The sequence below is a fragment of the Mytilinidion resinicola genome, assembly GCF_010093595.1.
Source record: "Mytilinidion resinicola strain CBS 304.34 unplaced genomic scaffold BDZ99scaffold_5, whole genome shotgun sequence".
NCBI lineage: Eukaryota > Fungi > Ascomycota > Dothideomycetes > Mytilinidiales > Mytilinidiaceae > Mytilinidion > Mytilinidion resinicola.
In genome coordinates this window covers 834509-851688 of record NW_022985441.1, presented here as the reverse complement: position 1 = coordinate 851688, position 17180 = coordinate 834509, and the positions used below count along the sequence as shown (strand labels likewise).

At 51.8% G+C, this 17180-nt stretch overlaps 7 protein-coding genes across 7 annotated transcripts; 1 reads left to right on the top strand and 6 right to left on the bottom strand.

Annotated features, from left to right (window-relative positions):
• Positions 1-454: 454 nt before the first annotated feature.
• On the bottom strand, positions 455-1687 carry BDZ99DRAFT_411514 (uncharacterized protein). The gene is made up of 3 exons (XM_033716621.1): positions 1068-1687; positions 632-1005; positions 455-576 (listed from the first exon to the last, which is right to left on the bottom strand). The coding sequence occupies exons 1-3, from the start codon at positions 1651-1653 to the stop codon at positions 565-567; spliced, it is 972 nt and encodes a 323-aa protein (XP_033580040.1). The 5' UTR covers positions 1654-1687; the 3' UTR covers positions 455-564.
• Positions 1688-2044: 357 nt separating this feature from the next.
• BDZ99DRAFT_381773 (uncharacterized protein) lies at positions 2045-3606 on the bottom strand (the record flags this gene model as incomplete). Its single annotated transcript, XM_033715255.1, has 7 exons — positions 2045-2377; positions 2428-2716; positions 2773-3042; positions 3097-3155; positions 3211-3343; positions 3416-3446; positions 3495-3606. 7 exons carry the CDS (start codon positions 3604-3606, stop codon positions 2045-2047), a joined length of 1227 nt encoding a protein of 408 aa, XP_033580039.1.
• Positions 3607-4011: 405 nt separating this feature from the next.
• BDZ99DRAFT_339159 (uncharacterized protein) lies at positions 4012-4713 on the bottom strand (the record flags this gene model as incomplete). The annotated part of the gene is made up of 4 exons (XM_033714341.1): positions 4012-4112; positions 4166-4290; positions 4342-4562; positions 4633-4713. Coding segments are annotated over 4 exons (528 nt in total), but the record flags the coding sequence as incomplete, so codon positions are not given.
• Positions 4714-6370: 1657 nt separating this feature from the next.
• BDZ99DRAFT_382639 (sigma receptor and C-8 sterol isomerase) lies at positions 6371-7185 on the bottom strand (the record flags this gene model as incomplete). The annotated part of the gene is made up of 3 exons (XM_033715286.1): positions 6371-6714; positions 6769-6795; positions 6900-7185. 3 exons carry the CDS (start codon positions 7183-7185, stop codon positions 6371-6373), a joined length of 657 nt encoding a protein of 218 aa, XP_033580037.1.
• Positions 7186-7571: 386 nt separating this feature from the next.
• On the bottom strand, positions 7572-12075 carry BDZ99DRAFT_507176 (uncharacterized protein). Its single transcript, XM_033724225.1, has 5 exons — positions 11566-12075; positions 11246-11442; positions 8880-11192; positions 8662-8822; positions 7572-8605 (listed from the first exon to the last, which is right to left on the bottom strand). Exons 1-5 carry the CDS (start codon positions 11965-11967, stop codon positions 7965-7967), a joined length of 3714 nt encoding a protein of 1237 aa, XP_033580036.1. The 5' UTR covers positions 11968-12075; the 3' UTR covers positions 7572-7964.
• A 545-nt stretch (positions 12076-12620) lies between these two features.
• Positions 12621-15006, top strand: BDZ99DRAFT_411501 (uncharacterized protein). Its single transcript, XM_033716620.1, has 2 exons — positions 12621-12889; positions 12937-15006. Exons 1-2 carry the CDS (start codon positions 12655-12657, stop codon positions 14667-14669), a joined length of 1968 nt encoding a protein of 655 aa, XP_033580035.1. The 5' UTR covers positions 12621-12654; the 3' UTR covers positions 14670-15006.
• BDZ99DRAFT_507175 (major facilitator superfamily protein) lies at positions 14805-16710 on the bottom strand (the record flags this gene model as incomplete). The annotated part of the gene is made up of 6 exons (XM_033724224.1): positions 14805-15175; positions 15231-15643; positions 15700-15961; positions 16018-16372; positions 16433-16536; positions 16588-16710. 6 exons carry the CDS (start codon positions 16708-16710, stop codon positions 15023-15025), a joined length of 1410 nt encoding a protein of 469 aa, XP_033580034.1. The 3' UTR covers positions 14805-15022.
• Positions 16711-17180: the final 470 nt, after the last annotated feature.

Below are 17180 nucleotides of genomic sequence, written 5' to 3'. Positions count from 1 at the left end.
TTGTAAGTTTAAGCACCCTTCATAAGGGTATCCAATACTTTCTCAGCACGTGCAGAATTGCTCGTTCCGGCCATGGAGCTTGTTAGGGAATCATTGCAATGAACATCTGAAAACACCGACAAGGAGACCCGTCCCAGGGATCTAGTGGTAGCCAAGTCAAAGGAGTAAGGCTCGATCAGAGGTTACAGACACGTGAAGCTAGATAATCCTATTGGGAGCTTCAATGCTCCATCGGTCAGATCTACTATAGATTCCATGTTCATCTTCGTTTATCACACAAACTTGGCGCGGAGAAGGTAGATGCCTCGGCGCATTGATGGATCTTGAGCAGCCTTGCCATTCACGGTCTCTATAGTCCGCGAAGGGTCGTGCTCAGTTCTCCGTGATTCTCCTCAGCGTGGTAATTTCGTTCACAGTCATTCACTGCCATTACTGTCTGACACATCGAAGAAATCCCTAGATATTCTGGGGCGATACTGCCATGATTCCAGTCTTTTGGAAACTTCTATAAGGAAGAGCTTTTCAAGTGTACTCTACAGCTATGTCTTAAATTGGGTATCACGATCACGACATAGGCTGGAGAAAACGTTAGCTAAATTTGCAACCAGAACAGTTGGAAAGATCCACTTACCACAACCTTCCCCCTCCTCTCCCTCATCTCTTGCACCTTCTTCCTATCCTCCTCAAACTTCCGCCGCAGGTCCATCTCCCTCTCCTTCTTCTTCTCCCGCGTCTGAAACCTGTAGAAATCGTCTTTGGCAATTCTCTTCTTATCTTTCTCATCTGCCTTCTCTTTGGCAGCCTGCGCTTCTTCCAGCCTAGCAGGTCCAATACGACCCCCACGAACAACAGTAACAAATCCATCTTCATCTGGCACAGCGCGTTGTTTCGCGCGCAGGCGATCTCTCGTCGTCTCTGCCTCTGTAAACGCAGTGAGATATGCGTTTATCGATTTCTGAAGCGTAGCTCGGGGTGGGAATGTTAGGGAATGGTGATCCCGGTATCCTATAGCATCTCAATTAGCAAATTTTCCTTCGAACCAAGACCCTAATATAGAACAAACTCACTCTTCTCGCCCAAGCCCCCTTCCCCTCTCCACACCACCTCCTCGCCCCCCTTAACAGCCCCCTTCACAGCCACCCACGCCCCCTTCGCACTCGCCCGGTCCACAAACACAACTACCGCACTGCTCCCACTAACACACAGCCCGCGCTCCCAAACGCGGGGCAGCGCCGTCTCCGCATCCTCCACCACGCCGACCTTGTCTTCATTGACCACACCCCTCTTCCTCTTCTTTCCCCTCCGCGCGCCTCCGGAATCCCCCTGGCTTTTGGTATTCAGCGCCGCATAGCTCGGCACAGTGGCTTCGAACACCACGCGCTCGACTCGCCCGCCACCGAGCTGGTCAGCAAAAAGAGCGCGGATTGCGCCATCGGTGGCATCGATGGGAATATTGGCGAGGAAGAGGCTGCGCTCGGTGTCGGGTTCTGGGAGTTTTGGGGCGTGCGGCTGGATGTATAGGTAGTGTGGGGCTGGTGGTTGCGATTTGAGAGCTGGAAGTGCGGGGAGCGTGAGAGGGAGGATTGTGAAGGAAGAAACGGATGTAAGGGCCCTGGAGGTTCGCGATTTGGGGCTGGGTTTGGCGGACGGCATTGTGGGTTGTTTTAGAGGGTTGAAGCTCGAGAGCTGGTGGAGGTGTGGGATGGGATTTGATAAAATAATTTTGGCAGGGGTATGGCTTGGCGTGTGGGTCAGCAGCACGTGATAGTAACTTCATTCAGTTCATTCAGGCTTGAAAGAGTTCGCACAAGTTGATCTGATGGTGTTGTGAACATGGACGAAGAAAATTGGTGGTTCATCTCAAAGCTCTCTCGTGTGTCTATCTATGTGTACATCTATACTCAGTCCATCCCCGTCAGAAATTATCTAGGTTACCATTACCAATACCAGACGGGTATAAAAGTTCCATTCCTGAAGAGACCAAGTGGTTCCTGTCGACAATAGTAGGCAAAAATGACAAAATCGAGGCTCCCTGACGACTAGGTCAATCGTTGTGCGCCCGCCTCCGCGCACCCCCGGGCGCCTCCTCGCTCTGCCCACCACGACCCGCGTATAGTTCATTTGGATGGATTTTGCCCACAGGTTCGGCCGATAGACCCGCGTGCCGAAACTTCTCGCCCGCGCCTAGATCTCCCCACTGAATCCCTTCTGGAGTAAAATCATCCAGCTCAGAGGTCGCAGCGCAGCAAGCTCGAAGCGAACCAAACATCTGAGGGATGAAGCCCTCCCGCCGATACGTAAATGCCCACCAGCAGAGTCCAGTCATGACGAGAACCAAGACAGTCGCCCCCCAAAGGGGATACGCTGCGTAGACGATCTACTCTAATTAGTGAACTGGGCTGATGGAAATTCAAGAAGCTAACTTACGACGTATTTTGAGTGCTCGATTGGATGATCGCCATTGGTGTCGCGCCAGACGCTTTCTTGCGTTTGAAGAGCCTCGCCGATCATCCAATGTGTGAGCACACTATATCCCATGATTGGGAACAGGACGTATTTTGGCAGCTGGAGGAGATAGTCTTCACGGAATGCTTCTCCGATCACAATCGTACAGCGTAGATGACGCCGGCGTGTTTCGAGGTTCCCCCAATCTCGTTCCTGGCATATCAATGTGATGTTGTAAATCAGCATCAAATAAAGCAGCGAGTAAATGAATCTAAAGAAAGTTAGTTAAACATTCAGCCGGGAGGCGTAGAAGTATGTTGGACTCACTGTGCTCCGTTACTGATGCAAAAACTCAGCAATTCACTTGAAAGTTTGTCGGGGGCTAGAGAAGCGGCCTCCAAGGAGGAATTGAAGCCTCCCCAACCACCCGAAACATGAGCAAACATCGATGTATCGGATTGGTTGCAGTAAGAATAGTAGGCGCGGTTATACTTAGTTTTACAGTTGTCCTTCTCGTATTTGTAGTCAGAGCCTGAAATTTGAGCTACGACGATGGAACCCATCAACATGGCTAAGCTACAGATGAACAGGAGAGCCCTTCCGATTTTCGTCAGCTACTTCCAGAGGAGATCGGGAAATTCAATGACTGACATTTGTGTGAGTGCAGTATTTCCAAGATTGCTAATAAGAGACTTCTTGATCTTGGTGGCCTACGCGAGTCATTAATAGCGGAACAAGGCGAGGATATACTGATTTGTATCTTACAATCGTTGGCTGCGCAAGAGGAACAAACTTGTTCACAACGTTGAACTTCTTGCACTTTTGACAATGTCCGATCTCGTCGCCTGTTGTGGAGGGCTCGGCCGTGCAGTGTTTGTGACAGGTATGATCAGTCTGTCTATAAATGGTAGAGAAGCATCAGTAAACAATCAAGTACCGGGCAAGGGACAAATATGGGGTTAATATGTACCTGCGATAATTCTCAGCTGCATTAACCATACCTTGGTAAAATTAGCAAGTAACTTGTGTGATACAGATGGAAAGCTTACACTCGTCCTTCACACGAAGCTCAGGATCCGACGCCGAGGCCACGATAACGTCGCCAAATGTTAAACAATGCCGCTTGACTTTTCCACGAGCTACTAGGTTCACTGCAATCATGTAGATCGCCTTGATAACAAGACATCCGCCTAGGATGAAAGCGGCTTGCATCCGAATGTTTAGACGGCAGTCTCCAGTTGATGCCTCATGCAGGTCGCAAAAGACATTACCGCCCATGTGACAATTTCCGGTCTCGAACATCAGGTAATCTTCCGTCTTATTATACTCTTGCTGCGCCTGTAGAACATTGGTATTGTTCACAAAACTACTGCAATTTCTCTTGTCATATGTGACTATTATCCGACCGTAGTTCATTGCAGTCGAACTGTATAAGTCTGAATCATGCATCGTATCGAACATACCCAATCGGCCATAGCTATCGCCAGGAAACCTGGATTGGCCGGTCCGGAAAGCGCTCCAACAGAGGAAAGAGCTCTCAGAGATGATCGAGTTGTCACTGTCAGCGTAGGAGGCGTAAGAACTCCAGGTAGTGACTGTGGTTGCATTGTACTGAACGACCTTTGGTGGAGTGTATACCAAAGATGGCCCGATCAAGCTGTTCGCAACTGTGGCGTTTGTCAGATATGGTTACGACGTCATTGGACTGAGAAGAACATACGGAAATGCACAGGCAGTGATGTGGAGATCAGAAGTACCCATGCCAGCCATGAATTTAGCCTTCCTTCACGCTTGTGATTTATAGCGAAGGGGGAATTCGTGCCGACCCGGGTATCGCCATATTTACTTTACTTTTCGTCAGCTTCAGAGACGAGATGGTCAAAGGGGAGGACATACGATAGGACATATTTGATGTCCCCGACTTTCAAGCTTGTCACCATTTGTTGGTAGGTATTTGACATTCCCAGAATCATCGTCGCGGCGATGTTGATGAGTATCAGCAAAGCCGAATTAGTTCGCTGGACACTTTTACATGATTGTTCCTGTCCGCCTACAGATGTGGAGTTCTTGTTTGGTCGGTGCCTGAATGCATTCGCGTTGGTAGCCATGATAATAATCTACGGGGTTTAGCACAGAGAAACTAAAGCCAATAGCATACAGCAATAAGTCAAGGAAGTTGAAGCGTACCATTGCGATAGCAAACACAGCCGTTAGGGCAGCCATTCCTCGGATAGATCGATCGGACAGGAGCTGATCCTGCCACCAACCCCTCCCCACGCGAACATATTCGGTCTCACAAGCACTCTTTTTCTTGCTTGGCCTCCAGCTTCCCACAGCCTTGCGCCGAAGTGACTTTAGTCCGAGGCCTTGCTTGATTTTATCCAAGCTCGAGGATGACGTCGAGTAGCCTGTCGACGTGCTGTGTATACTTGCACCATCCTTGACGTCGAGGTTCTTTGATAGAGGAAAGTCGGATCCTGATTGTCGCGAATCTGGGGAATATAGAGTTGATGTCAAGTCCAGGGAGTATTCGCGGCCACTAGAGAAGTTGTTTGTAAGCCCATTTGCCTGAAAGGTAGTTAGCTGTAGAATCAGCGCTTACTCTGCTAGGTCCTGAGACTCGTATAATGGCGGAATAGAATCATAGCTGTAACCCCCCGCCATGTCTCAGAGGTGGGGATCTGAACGGAGCTCCCAAATGCGACTTGCATGCGAAAAGGCACCAAAAACAGAGAAAAGTGGTTGGCTTCAAGGATGGAGCTGGGCGAGAAGGATTCAAATATCCGGAATATGGCCGGGCCCTGCGAGCAGCACGTCAAAATTTACGGCCCATGTGAATTATAGCAGTCACTCCCAGCTTCCAAGGGCTGCGGACTTTCGCCAAGACTGCATGGAGGTTTCAAGGAGCTCGCAGCCGCCGACTTGAAGAACGTTCACTATCGTCCAACCAGATGAGCGCCGGCCGAAGCCGGGCGACGTACTCTACAGGGAAAGACATGGCTCCACCGCGCCAGGCACTAAGCGTGGTAGGGAGTTTCACTCTAGCTTACCCTGTTGATTGTTGTAGCCAACGGTCAATTTGGGGGCCAGATGTGGGGGCTCAGAAACCCCGACATAGCAATTGTCAAACACGAACAGCATTCAGGCATCCCGAGCATCCAGGCAGCAGGTTTGTTCCTTGCGATAACACATTCATTGGGCCGGTAGCGAGTTGAGCAGGATTTCGTCAAGCACGTGTGGAGGAAGATGGGGCTGAATGACTGCCTAACCTCCGACGGACGCCAACCATTGGACGTTTGAGTTACGCCACCAAAACTGATCTATTTTAAGATTAGTTCGGAGTGCATACTACAAGGGGTGTGCACGAAGCCGCCGTCGCAGAAGGGGTTCGCCTGTTGATACTACAGTATCCCCCCCTGTACGGATTGGACACGATCGTGCGTAGAACAAGGGATTTTACATACAAAAACCCTTGTTTTGCGCACGGTCGGTGTCCAATCCGTACAGGGGGGATACTGTATTAGTCAAACTTAAGAAGGGTCTTTCTGCCACTGTTCCTGGTACGTCGATGTACAGAAATGCTGAGCAACAAGATACTTCTCTAGTCGACTTATATTATCAGGTGTATAGTGCGACTTTCCAGCGGGACCGGATCTAAGGGTTGTAGTCTACATTTTGATTTGGAGCCTGAAAGTCTTGAACGTCGGGAACGTGATTTCAAAGGCTACTATGTAAATTTCAGCAATTCTCAATAGAGGTATTAATGAGAAAGTGCCAAAGTGTCTCAGACCGTAGTACATCCCCAAGGGCATCCGCAGATTCAAGATAATGCAGTGAAGCACTTTCGGAACGAAATGGCCACACAAGGCTACACTACCTATGCTCCCCCGAAACACCTCTCCCAGCCGCCTTGCCTCCGAAAGCCCTAAAATTTCCCAGCCCCTAAATTCCGCCCCATCTCCCTTGCCGTAATCCACCCCGTGCACCATATGTTCTGAACGTCCAACGTACTCGTCACCATATCAGCCATTCCAAAGAACAGCATCGGTGGGATCCAGCCTCTCGAGTACTCGAGCGCGAAGCACGTGCTGTCCATCTTATACTGCTTGACAGCGCCGCGGCGAAGGTGATGCATGCTACCGGGCGGATATATTTCTGGTAGGAAGGAACCCGGGCCGGGCGTGTAGGCTGTTTGGGTGCCGGTGAGAATGTGGAAGAAGTTGTCGACGGTGTGGCGGCCTGTGTGGCCTTCGGTGCCGATGGCTGTGCCTGGGTTTTGTTAGCAACGCGAGGGAAGAGAAAAGTGGTTGGGCGCGGACGGACCGAAGATAATTACGTATTCTGTGATGCCTGGATATAAATGTTAGCTTTTGATTTGCTTGATAGGAGGTAGTGAGAATGCAAAACAGGGTCTGGATGCAGTAGTGGTATATAGGCACGTGACCGTCACTTACTCGCATGAATAATATACATCGCACCCATCGCACCGCCAGCATTGTTGAAGACCCACTCTTGATCTAGATTTATGTTCTTCGGGTGCTTTTGTGAAAGGTCATCGACGATGTAGCGCACCATAGCAGCGGTGTCATTGCCATGGGTGGCTATCGCCTCGCGAGCGAGCGCGTGAAGAGACGGCGAGTCAAAGATGTAGAATTCAGAGAGGCGCGCTTCTAGGATGGAGTAGAGGCTAATAAGAGCGGCTAGAACGCCGACGAGGATGGCAGCGGTACGGAAGTGCATGATTGGCTGCGGAGAGAAAAGCTAGGGGACAATGGGTTGGGAGTATGATGGCGAAAATGCCCTGGAAAAGCGCACAAAAATGAAGCGCAAATAATCTTTTGACAGTCCGCCATTTTTGAAGGGGAAGTCCCTCGTCTTGCAGGGGGACCGGATGCGTACGGTTCCGGAGTCGAGAAATCAGACCGTGCTGCATACAGACCAAACAAATGCTACCGGCAAACCCGGCTAAATTACCGTCAGCAGGCCCAGCATTGTCCAGAAACCTTGCAGTAATAGATGCGAGATTGTGCAATTCGCCATGAGATTGGTCAGTAGGACCATTCACGATTGTATATTTCAGTTCCGATAGCATAACTTCTCACTTTCCAAAGATCAGTATCTTGAATATGATAAACTCTGAAAGTTCCAGGTTTTGAATGAACGCAGCGTCAACCTGGACAGTGTTGTGGCTACCAAAATCCAGAGTGACTCGCTGCAGCAGATGCTCCGTATAATATACAATGGGTATACCTAACATATCCGCCCTCAGGGCCCGATGTAAGACACCCAAAGACCATAATGGCTGAAAACACCAGCTCGGTGACAAAGACACGCACATGAGTGCGTGCATGCACAGGAGCGGTCTTGACACCACGCGAAAGCAAAAGACACCTATCCAGAAACACCGAGAGTGATGCGCGCTGCCCGCCGCAACGCGTCTTCGCAGAGCTACAATGAATCTAGCCCTCGCAAGAGCCTATGGCATATAAGCAACGGGATCCTGAAAGCAAGTAGCCAAATCAAGGACGTCCCCTAACTTTGACCTTTTTGGCCGCGGCCATGAGAGGATCAGACGCCACGTCCCACAAACTACCAATATCGTCGTCCTCATCATCGTCGTGGAAGACCTTTCTCTTCTTCCTGAGATCCTTCTTGGCATTCTTAGCAATCCCAAACTTCAACTTCAATTTGGGTGTCGAAAGACCGCTCTCTACCGTAGCTGGCGTATCAGCTACAGAATCAACGAGGCTTGGAGGTTCGTCGAGGCTTGAAAGTTGCTCGCTGGCGCCGCGCGTCTCCTCGTAATCCATGTCGTCTGAGCCCAATTCGTCGTAGTCGATGTCCAGTGGTAGCATATCCTCATATTCCACCTCTTCAACCTTTTGGCTGGTCTGCTTCGCCTCGTCGAGTCTCAGTTGTGCCGTTTGTTCTTCGTACATTTGGTGCTCTACCTCTTGCTGCTCACGCCAAGCCGCGTGGTCGGTTGCGTATCGTCGCTCGGTCGAGCTGAACCACTTCTTAGCTTCGGCATTTGCGTTTGCCCAGTCTGTGCACCCGGGGCAATGAATGTAATAGGCTTGCGCGTTTTCAGGCATGCCGAGCATCTCGTACTCGGGCAGATTCTCTCCAATAAGCCTCGTCTTATCCCAATCAAGGCAATCTAAGCAGACCGTTAGTTCCCATCGTACAATGGTTTTGGTGAGTCTTGCAACATACCTTCACAATATCCACGTGGACACCATCTGCAACGAAATATCAGACCTCCAGCATCGGTGGTCTTCTTTCCGCAATCTGAGCACTCGTGTTGTGGACAGTAGAAACCGTTCCAGGCGTGCGGGTTGGACTTGGTGTGTTCTTTTAGACAGTCTTGATGATACCTAGTAAAAGTTAGCTTGGTGATTCCACTCATAAATCCTCTGAATCGTTAAACTTACGTCCGTGGACAACCCGTGCACAAGATGATCTCACCGCCGTCATAGCAGACATGGCAATGCTCCTCGTGGTTGACGACCTGTTTCTTTTGTCGCTTTGGTTCGGCAAGACGAGGATCTTTGCCTGCGAATGTCGGAACGGCCTCCCAATCGGCACAGCCCATGGACTCCTTGCTTATGTAGAAGCCGCCGACTTTGACGGTGGTGTTTTTGCCTTTGCGGCGGTCCTCGCGCGTGACTTCCGTGGAAAGGATATTGGCCTTGGCTTCCACATCCTTTTCCCGCTGGTACCGCTTACCGTCGAAGACAGCGCATTCCACTTTCTCCATCACCGAAAGCCACTTCTCCTCATCCGCATCACTGGAAGAAACACCCTCAGGATGAACATGCGGGTCAAGAGGCTTGTCGCGACATTTCTCGATCATCGTCGCAAAGTCCCAGCTCAACATCTCTGTTACATCAATTTCAGGATGCGACAAGGTTTGAGCACCGCGGCGAACAAGTGACATGAGCTGCGACGTGTCGAGCATAGGCGCATCATCCTCGTTTGACTCTACACGACCCTTTTTCTTTTTGGCTTTTTGAGTCCTGTCGCCGTGAATGGTTCGCATCGATTCCGTGATTTTGGCAGATAGATAAAGTTTCTTCCGGATACGGCCCATCATTTGCTCTTCAACGGTGCCTTGGGTACAGAGTTTGTAGACGGTGACAGGCTTGGTTTGACCGATACGATGCGCGCGTGCTTCGGCCTGCAAAGTGATTTGAGGGTTCCAGTCCTCGTCCATGAAGATGACATCGCTAGCAGTAGCCAAGTTGATGCCCAGTCCGCCAGCACGGGTAGAAAGCAGCATGACCTTGTAGGGCGAGCTTACGTCGTTGAACATACGGATGCCTAGATTGCGGCGCGCTCGACCTGTATGACCATCAAATCGGAGATATTTGAAAGAACTTCCTCTATCTCCCATCAGAGCGAGAAGATCTTCACAGCAATCTAGTGTCTTTGTGAAGCTGGAAAAAATGAGGACTTTCTTTCCTTTTGCGAGAATGGCCTCTGTTAGCAACTTCTCGAGCACGATGAACTTGCCCGATGCGCGAATGACGTGCTCGCCCAGCTCATTTGGTTCTGGGGCAGCACCCGGGAGAAGATAGGGATGACTGCAGCATTTCCGGAGCTGCATGACGAGATTCATCAGTTTTTTCCAGGCGGAGTTAGTTGTCAGATCTTCCTTTTCCTGCTCAAGAGCTTGCTTCATGATTGCTCTCGTCTCCGCCCACTCATCTGACTTGTCTTCGGCGTATTTTTCGATTTCTGCAATCTTTGTCCACTCTTGATCGTCTACGGTGTCTCTCACTAATGCGTCTTTCTCCTTGGCCTTGGCATCGGTAAAGAGATCTTGGAGTAGGCCATCGCCTACCCGAGTCAGGAGCCGGGTGTACCAAAACCTCTGCATAGGAGTAAGAGGTACATAGAGCAAGATTTCCTCTTTTGGTGGCAGACCAAGATTGACGCCGGGACTGCTCTTCATCCGGCGTAGCATAACCAGCTCTAACAGTCGGCGAGCGTCATCCATTACTGTAGTACTCACAAGGCCTTTACTCAAGTCAAAGGACGACTTGAAGAGATCGGCAGTCTTTTCAATGAAAACCTCGGGGTAGAGCCAATGGAGGAGGGCCCACATCTCGTGAAGGTTGTTCTGGAGAGGTGTGCCGGTCAAGATGAGTCGATACTCGGCTTTCAATCCTTGGAGGGCCCTCGAGATATTCGTGTCGATGTTCTTGATTTTGTGGCCTTCGTCAAGGACGGCATAACGCCAAACGAACGCTTTCTTGAACCAACTATGCTCAGCCATGAACGTCTCGTAGGTAGTAATGACGATTTTGCAATCGTCGTTATCGCCTGCAGAGGGCAGCTTTGAGACGTACTTTCCAAGCTTACGGTCTGCCTTTCTCTTTTTAGACTGGTTTGTTTCATTGCCAAACCAGTCTTCTTGGCCGGTAGCAACCTTCTTTAGATGGTCGCGTTGGCTAGATGGTCCGTGGAAACGGAGAACATTTAGGTCGGGTACCCAGCGGCGGGCTTCACTGACCCACGAACTAAGAACACTGAGTGGACAGACGACTAGGAAAGGTCTCTTCTCTGCGGACGCGGCTCCAGAGGCTTGATCGCGTTCCTCAAGATACTGGAATAGTGAGAGAGTCTGCAGTGTCTTTCCCAATCCCATCTCGTCGCCAAGCATCCCCGACATTCCGTTGTTGTACATGTGGACAAGGAACGACAAGCCGCTGAGTTGGTAAGGCTTCATTACCGCCCTCACGCTGTAATGCATTAGCAACCAAGAAAGTTCGGAATGTGGAGAACGAGTACGTACCCTTCCGGCTGCGTATCGATTTCAACGTATTCGGAGATCGCTGGCTCAGAGCTGGCCTGCCTAGCGAGCTTCGCGACATAATTGGTCTCAGGGAGAAGAGGCAGGAAATAGTCCTTGTGTGCTAGGATGAAATTGTCTCTCTTGACCATCGTCTGAGCCGCGATTTCCTCTCGCACTCGGTTACGAGCTGTATCTAGCTTCGGTTTGACAGCCTTAGGAGGTCTCTCGAACCCATCGATAAGGGTGTCCGAGACGAGAATTTTGTTCGCATTCCGAGCACTGCGACGGCTAGAGGACTCCCGCTTCTGCGATTCTTCGACCTTCAGGCTGTCCAGGCTCTTCCTCTGTGTTTGCGCTCTACGAGGCCTCATGGAGCGTCCAGACGTGACCGCGCCGTTGTTTATTTGCACGTCCTCCATGCCGTTCTCATTCTTGGGTGTGTTCTTCGAAGGCGGCGTGTCGTTCATCGGAGGCGTCTTTTTCTGAGAAGTGGAGGATGTGTTCGACAAGCTAGACGCAATGTAGCCCACGTCTGACTTGTGATCTCGGCGTCCACGGTCATTTGTATTCGGGGTAGACGCGGAGGATTTCCTCGCTTTGGTGATGGACGAGGGCGAGTTCACGGATCCGAACTGCTGCAACAGGTCGTCGAGAAGGCCATGGGGCCGCTTCTTTGGGGTGATTGGTAGGGGAGAGCCGAGCCGCACTCTCGGCAGATCCATTGTGGGAGTGAATGTACTGAACGAGGCGTCGCGATGGAGAGTGAGAAGGTGGTGACGGAGGTCAGGCTTAGGCGAGTAGCTCGGGGCTCGGCAGACGGTCAGAACGTGAGAGAGAGGTGAAGATCTAGTGATACATTGGTGAGGTAGTGAAAAGAGGCCAGAGAGGACCCGCGACTGTCAAAGCGGAATCTGAGTAAGAAAGAGCGAAGTGCAGCCAGCAAGCCAGAGGCAGCAGCCAGACCAGAGCGCTGTTTAGAAACGCAAATCTATCTCGCCCCGAGCCTGTCTGCAGTGAGGTGGAAGTCTAGAGGGTGTTGTGGAGGGGTTACTGCGGTGGAAGGATGGGACGAGAGGCTGTCTATTCACGCGTTTGGTGGCGCGTGAATCCATTGGAATGCCAAGCATCTTTCAACAACCGCTTTATCCCATTGCCGTCACAGCTCTTACCTCACTCGCATACCAAATGCAGCTTTTATGACAACCTCGCGCCTCTCTAAAGCCACTCCATACCGCATCAAGCTTCACGGTAGACTGCGCTCAGACCATGCAGCGCTTTGATTGAATGCTGCATCTACATTTTCGGATGCTGCCCTGCCCTCATCTTCCGTGAATTGAAGGTCCACCAGCTCCTCCTAGCAAACGCGCCTCCCACATCTCAGAAAGAGGAATCCCGACCATGCCAGCATCATGACGCGCTTTTACCCCCTCCACATTGCGCGCTCCGACGGCAAGACGGAGATCCCCACGCGGACGGGCAAGCAGCAGAATGGTCCCACCAAAGAGCAGCTCGACAAGACGCCCGACGCGAAGGGCATGCAGGACTACTACCGCGAGTTGGGTCCCCAGGAGGTCAAACACATGGACTGGCGGAGAAAGCTCGCAGGCATGCTCATGAGGGAAATCGCGAGTCCGCAAGACAAAGGTAAGTTCGACTTCCCCCCATCTGCGCCACTCGCTCACGCATTCCAGACAAGGCCAACACGAGCATTCTGTACGAATTCCCAGAGAACTACCGCCTCTACGAGCATATCAAATCTAGCGGACCTGTAGGCGAAGGCAACAGATCCCACAGCTCAAAGAATCATTCTGGAGGCGGTCATGACCGGCAAGATGCATACCTGTATGGCCACCCAATGGGGCCGAGGAAGCGCTTCAGAAGCCCCGCAGACTTCTTCCCTCACCTCCTTTGGCTGACCACGGACAAGGACGGCGATCAAGATAATTGCTCATGCAAGATATGCTGTCCAGAGGAGATTGAGGGAGACAAGACGACGAAGGACAAGGAGAAAGTCACTACTCCGACTCCCAGCATCAAAAAGGAGGAGGGCTCCACCAAATCTCCTGCTATTGGAAAGACAGCCCTCGCAGAGAATGTGCGCCGGATGAGCATCAATCCTTCACAGCCCGCCACTTCCAATCCTTCAACTCCGAATCCTCTCGATGGACTTTCCCGTGCCAATACCTTATCTCAGCGTGTCACTGCGCCCACGCCGTCTCCTCTCCCACAGCCGCGATCTCTTGATCAGCAGTTTGATGCTCAATACAACAGATTCATGTTTCGATCTGGCGAGCTTGTCTGGTACAATCGCGGCAATGCCTGGGGCTTAGGAGTCATAATACGGCGATGGTTGCAGTCAGACGTACGAAACTACTTGATTCAACCTCTCTCGCACCCCTTACACCACCCGGCGACTGCAGTCATAGACCAAGAGAGCTTTCTCCGTCCCTGGCTTGCGTGGTCTGCTCCTCCATGCACCACCCCATACCTGCTAAGTCACGCGTTACTCTACCAACAAGTTGACTGGCATGGCCTTCTCAGTGAAAAGTACGGCCGCGGTGGTGATGTCGAGGTTGATGCTTCCATCCTCGGTGCTAAGGCTATCGACGGGACTTATACTCCCTTCGAGCTTCTGCGAACCTCGGTCACCCAAAACGGGTTTGAAGAACGCTACTTTAATGGTATGTACCTAGGCGCCGAAAAGATCTGGGCCGGCGAGCCCGTCCGTCTCCGCATAGGGGGTGGCGGCGACATCATGATCGTGACCGCGATCCTCGAGCGGCGCGGCCCCCATACCGCATCTTCTTCTCCCGTTCTTTTACCTACCTCGCCAGTCGCATACTTCGTAGGCGACGTTTATGCCTTCCAGACGCGCACGCCTCCGTCTCGCACACAAGTACCAGAGATCCCCAACTTCTCAGCTCTCCCCCTCCGCGTCCGCGAAGACCTTCGTTGGCGCAACAACCTCACTCTCCCAACCCTTGGCTCATACGGCCTCTGGAACCTCACCTCTCTTCAGGCCCGCATTGAGATCACAGACATCAAAGGCCGCTGGTACGAGTCTAGCATACTATACCCGATCCTCCAGCAGGAGTCCGATTGCCGTGCTGAGGTGGCAAAGGGTAACTTTTCCGACGTCGGCTCCTGGATGAATAGCAGAGGTGACAGCTCCAACGTGCTCAACAGGATCGACCAGCGTGCCAATGCTTTTGGAGGTGCTGTGCCACACGGAACGAACATCGTGGACGGGATCGAACCGCCACCACCTCCAGCTCTGCAGCCACAGCCACTACAACAACAGCAGCAGCCAGCGCTGTCGGGCGACGTTGCCATGTTAGACGACTACCTGAATCTAGATAGCATAGATGCGGACCCGATGAGCGGGTTCGCACAGGGATTTGGGGGCGCAGGATGGGGCACTTGATGAGCTTTAATGATCTGAGCTGTACGAGAGGAGCTGGGCCGATCCTCAACCTGACGCAGAGCATGAGGATGCGGAGCATAAAGTCTTAACTGTCGACGTTGCCGGAGAAGGTGAGCATGAGACTCATTAGTGTTTAGGCACGCTAGCATACCCCACCTTTAAGTAATGAATGCCTTCTCTGCTGCTTAAATTCCTGAGAATGCGTTGAAGTGGACCTGATTTTGGTATCATAACAAACCCCCTCGCTCACCCACGTTCTCACAAATGCGGCGGAAACTCTTACGTGGAGATAGACGCCGAAAGGCTACGTAAAATGAGATGTAGCGCAGTTTAGTGTAAAAGATAAGTCATCTTCAGACCTTCTCCTCTATGACCTCCGATTTCTCTGGTATACTTTCCTCACGGGTCAACACCCGCTTCCTCTCCTCGCGAACCGTCATGTACAGCATCCCCGTCGTCCAGACCGCAAGCGCAATCGACGTCGCAATCATCGCCCACATACCCTTCTGCAATCAGATCAGCACTCTCCTCTCAAAGAACCCAAGGAGGGACACCACTCACCGTAAACTGCGGCGCGAAATCCGCCGAATAAAAGATAATACTCCACCACGCATTAACCGCATTGCTGCCCATGTTCATACTCGCAATCACCACCGCGCGCAGCGAATCCTCTTCGTACCGCAGCACGTCGTTCGCCCACGCGAAGAACGTCGCCTGGCACGCGTACACGGAGCCCGCCCAGTAGTACGCGCCGAAATGCACCGCGGTGCTCGCCCCCGGCGCGAGGATCATAGCCGCCGTCACCACGCCCGTGATCCCGATCCAGTAGCCGACGAGGTAGCGCTTCCCGCCCCAGAAATCGGTCAGGGTGGCCCAGAAGAGGGTTGAGATGATGCCGACGGCGGGCACGCCTGTGGGGTAGTTGTTGAGCTGCGCGCGGGTGTATTTGTGCGTGGGGTTGGCTTTCATGTAGACTGCGAGGGGGTTAGCGAGGGGATGTGGTCGGTAGGGGGGTAGGGAGGATGCGTACGGCCGAGGAGGGAGTTGGAGGAGAAGGATTCGGTTTCCCCGGCTATGATCCAGAGCATCACGAAGCCGTACCAGTACCAGGAGCGGAAACAGCGCTTGAGGAAGGAGAGGGAGACGGGGGTGCGATCGTCGACTTCGGGGACGCGGGATATGGCGAGGGCCTTTTCGTCGGCGTTGAAGTACGGGGCTGTGGTAGTGCTGGGCGTGTCGGGGAAGAAGAAGAAGCCGTAGAGGGCAACTGGAAGGGTTATTATGCCGTCGATCTAGGGACGTTGTTAGTAGATGGGATCGCGAGGGTCGGGTTGTGGAGCAGATTTACAATAAAGAGCCACCGCCATCCTGCTAATCCGTTCAATCCGTCCATGGATGAATTCAACCCGGTTTGGATGAAGCCGCCGATCATAGTACCAGCTAAGCCAGAGGCAGTGAAGATACCGCTGCGTTTGCCGAGTTCTTTTTCTGTGTACCACGAGCCCAGGATATAGTGCGTGCCCACGAAAGTACTGGATTCTGCAATGGCTTGAAAGAACCGGATTGCCATGATTCCTTCAGGATTGTGGACACCAGCGGTCGCCATGGTCAGACCCGCCCAGATCACCATCATGGACGGGAAGAAGATTCGTGGTTTGATGTAGTAAAGTGCAACATTGCATGGTACTTGGCCAATTGTGTATCTAAAGAATGTTAATGCTCAGGTTGGATAGACGGAAATTACGGTAAAAGACTTCGCTCACCCAACTGTGAAGACAGTGTTGATTTGATTAAACTGGTTGCCTTTGAAATTCAGATCTTCTTTCATCCCAGAGAGATATGCATTCGCCAGGTTAGAACGATCCAGCTACAGAAGTGTTAGCGCGGAGAATCAGCGGCTGGAGATTCATGCACAAACATAGTTCAGAAAGTACATGAGGCAACAGAACGTAAGGATGAAGAAGTCGAGTTTCTGGACCAGCGCTCTTTCGCCTGGCTTATTTTGTGTGCCGCGTAGGTAGTCCATAAATTTGGAACCCATTTTGACGATTCGTCGTTTGATATCTGAAGCCCTAGCGAGAAGCCTGCGCCTCGGTGGGCTTTCCCAATGACTTATATATGTGGCAGATTACCCTTGCCTTAGAGTCACAGGTCGTCAATGACATCGAAATCTGGTTTAGGTATACGCTTCCACGATACGGGAAAGATAGGAACACGGCAAGCCGACAATGCCAAGCCTCAGGTCTTTCACGACGGGGTCCTTGATATTGGTAAAGGATCACGGGAAGAGCGCCCAATGGACGGCTCAACTTTCCAGATATCGGCACGCTGAATCCGAAAAAGAGGAGCAAGGTTCGCGATAAGAATCAAACATTGCAGGCATCGCGCGGCTTTTAAGCTATATGTAATCGTAGCGCTGATCGACAGAAGGGTTGCATTCAGCACGGCATCCGACCCGGGGCACTCTAAAGGTGGTGTAAGTGGGGAATGAAGCCGTTCTTCTTTTAGGAG

Coding starts and splice junctions, on each gene's coding strand:
- BDZ99DRAFT_411514 (XM_033716621.1), bottom strand. CDS start 1,653: ATGCCGTCCGCCAAACCCAGCCCCAAATCGCGAACCTCCAGGGCCCTT. Junction 1,006..1,067: donor AGGGGGCTTGGGCGAGAAGA/GTGAGTTTGTTC, acceptor GAGATGCTATAG/GATACCGGGATCACCATTCC.
- BDZ99DRAFT_507176 (XM_033724225.1), bottom strand. CDS start 11,967: ATGGATCTGCCGAGAGTGCGGCTCGGCTCTCCCCTACCAATCACCCCA. Junction 11,443..11,565: donor AGAGCCTGGACAGCCTGAAG/GTCGAAGAATCG, acceptor GTCAAACCGAAG/CTAGATACAGCTCGTAACCG. Junction 8,606..8,661: donor TCCACGTGGATATTGTGAAG/GTATGTTGCAAG, acceptor CGGTCTGCTTAG/ATTGCCTTGATTGGGATAAG.
- BDZ99DRAFT_411501 (XM_033716620.1), top strand. CDS start 12,655: ATGACGCGCTTTTACCCCCTCCACATTGCGCGCTCCGACGGCAAGACG. Junction 12,890..12,936: donor CGCGAGTCCGCAAGACAAAG/GTAAGTTCGACT, acceptor CACGCATTCCAG/ACAAGGCCAACACGAGCATT.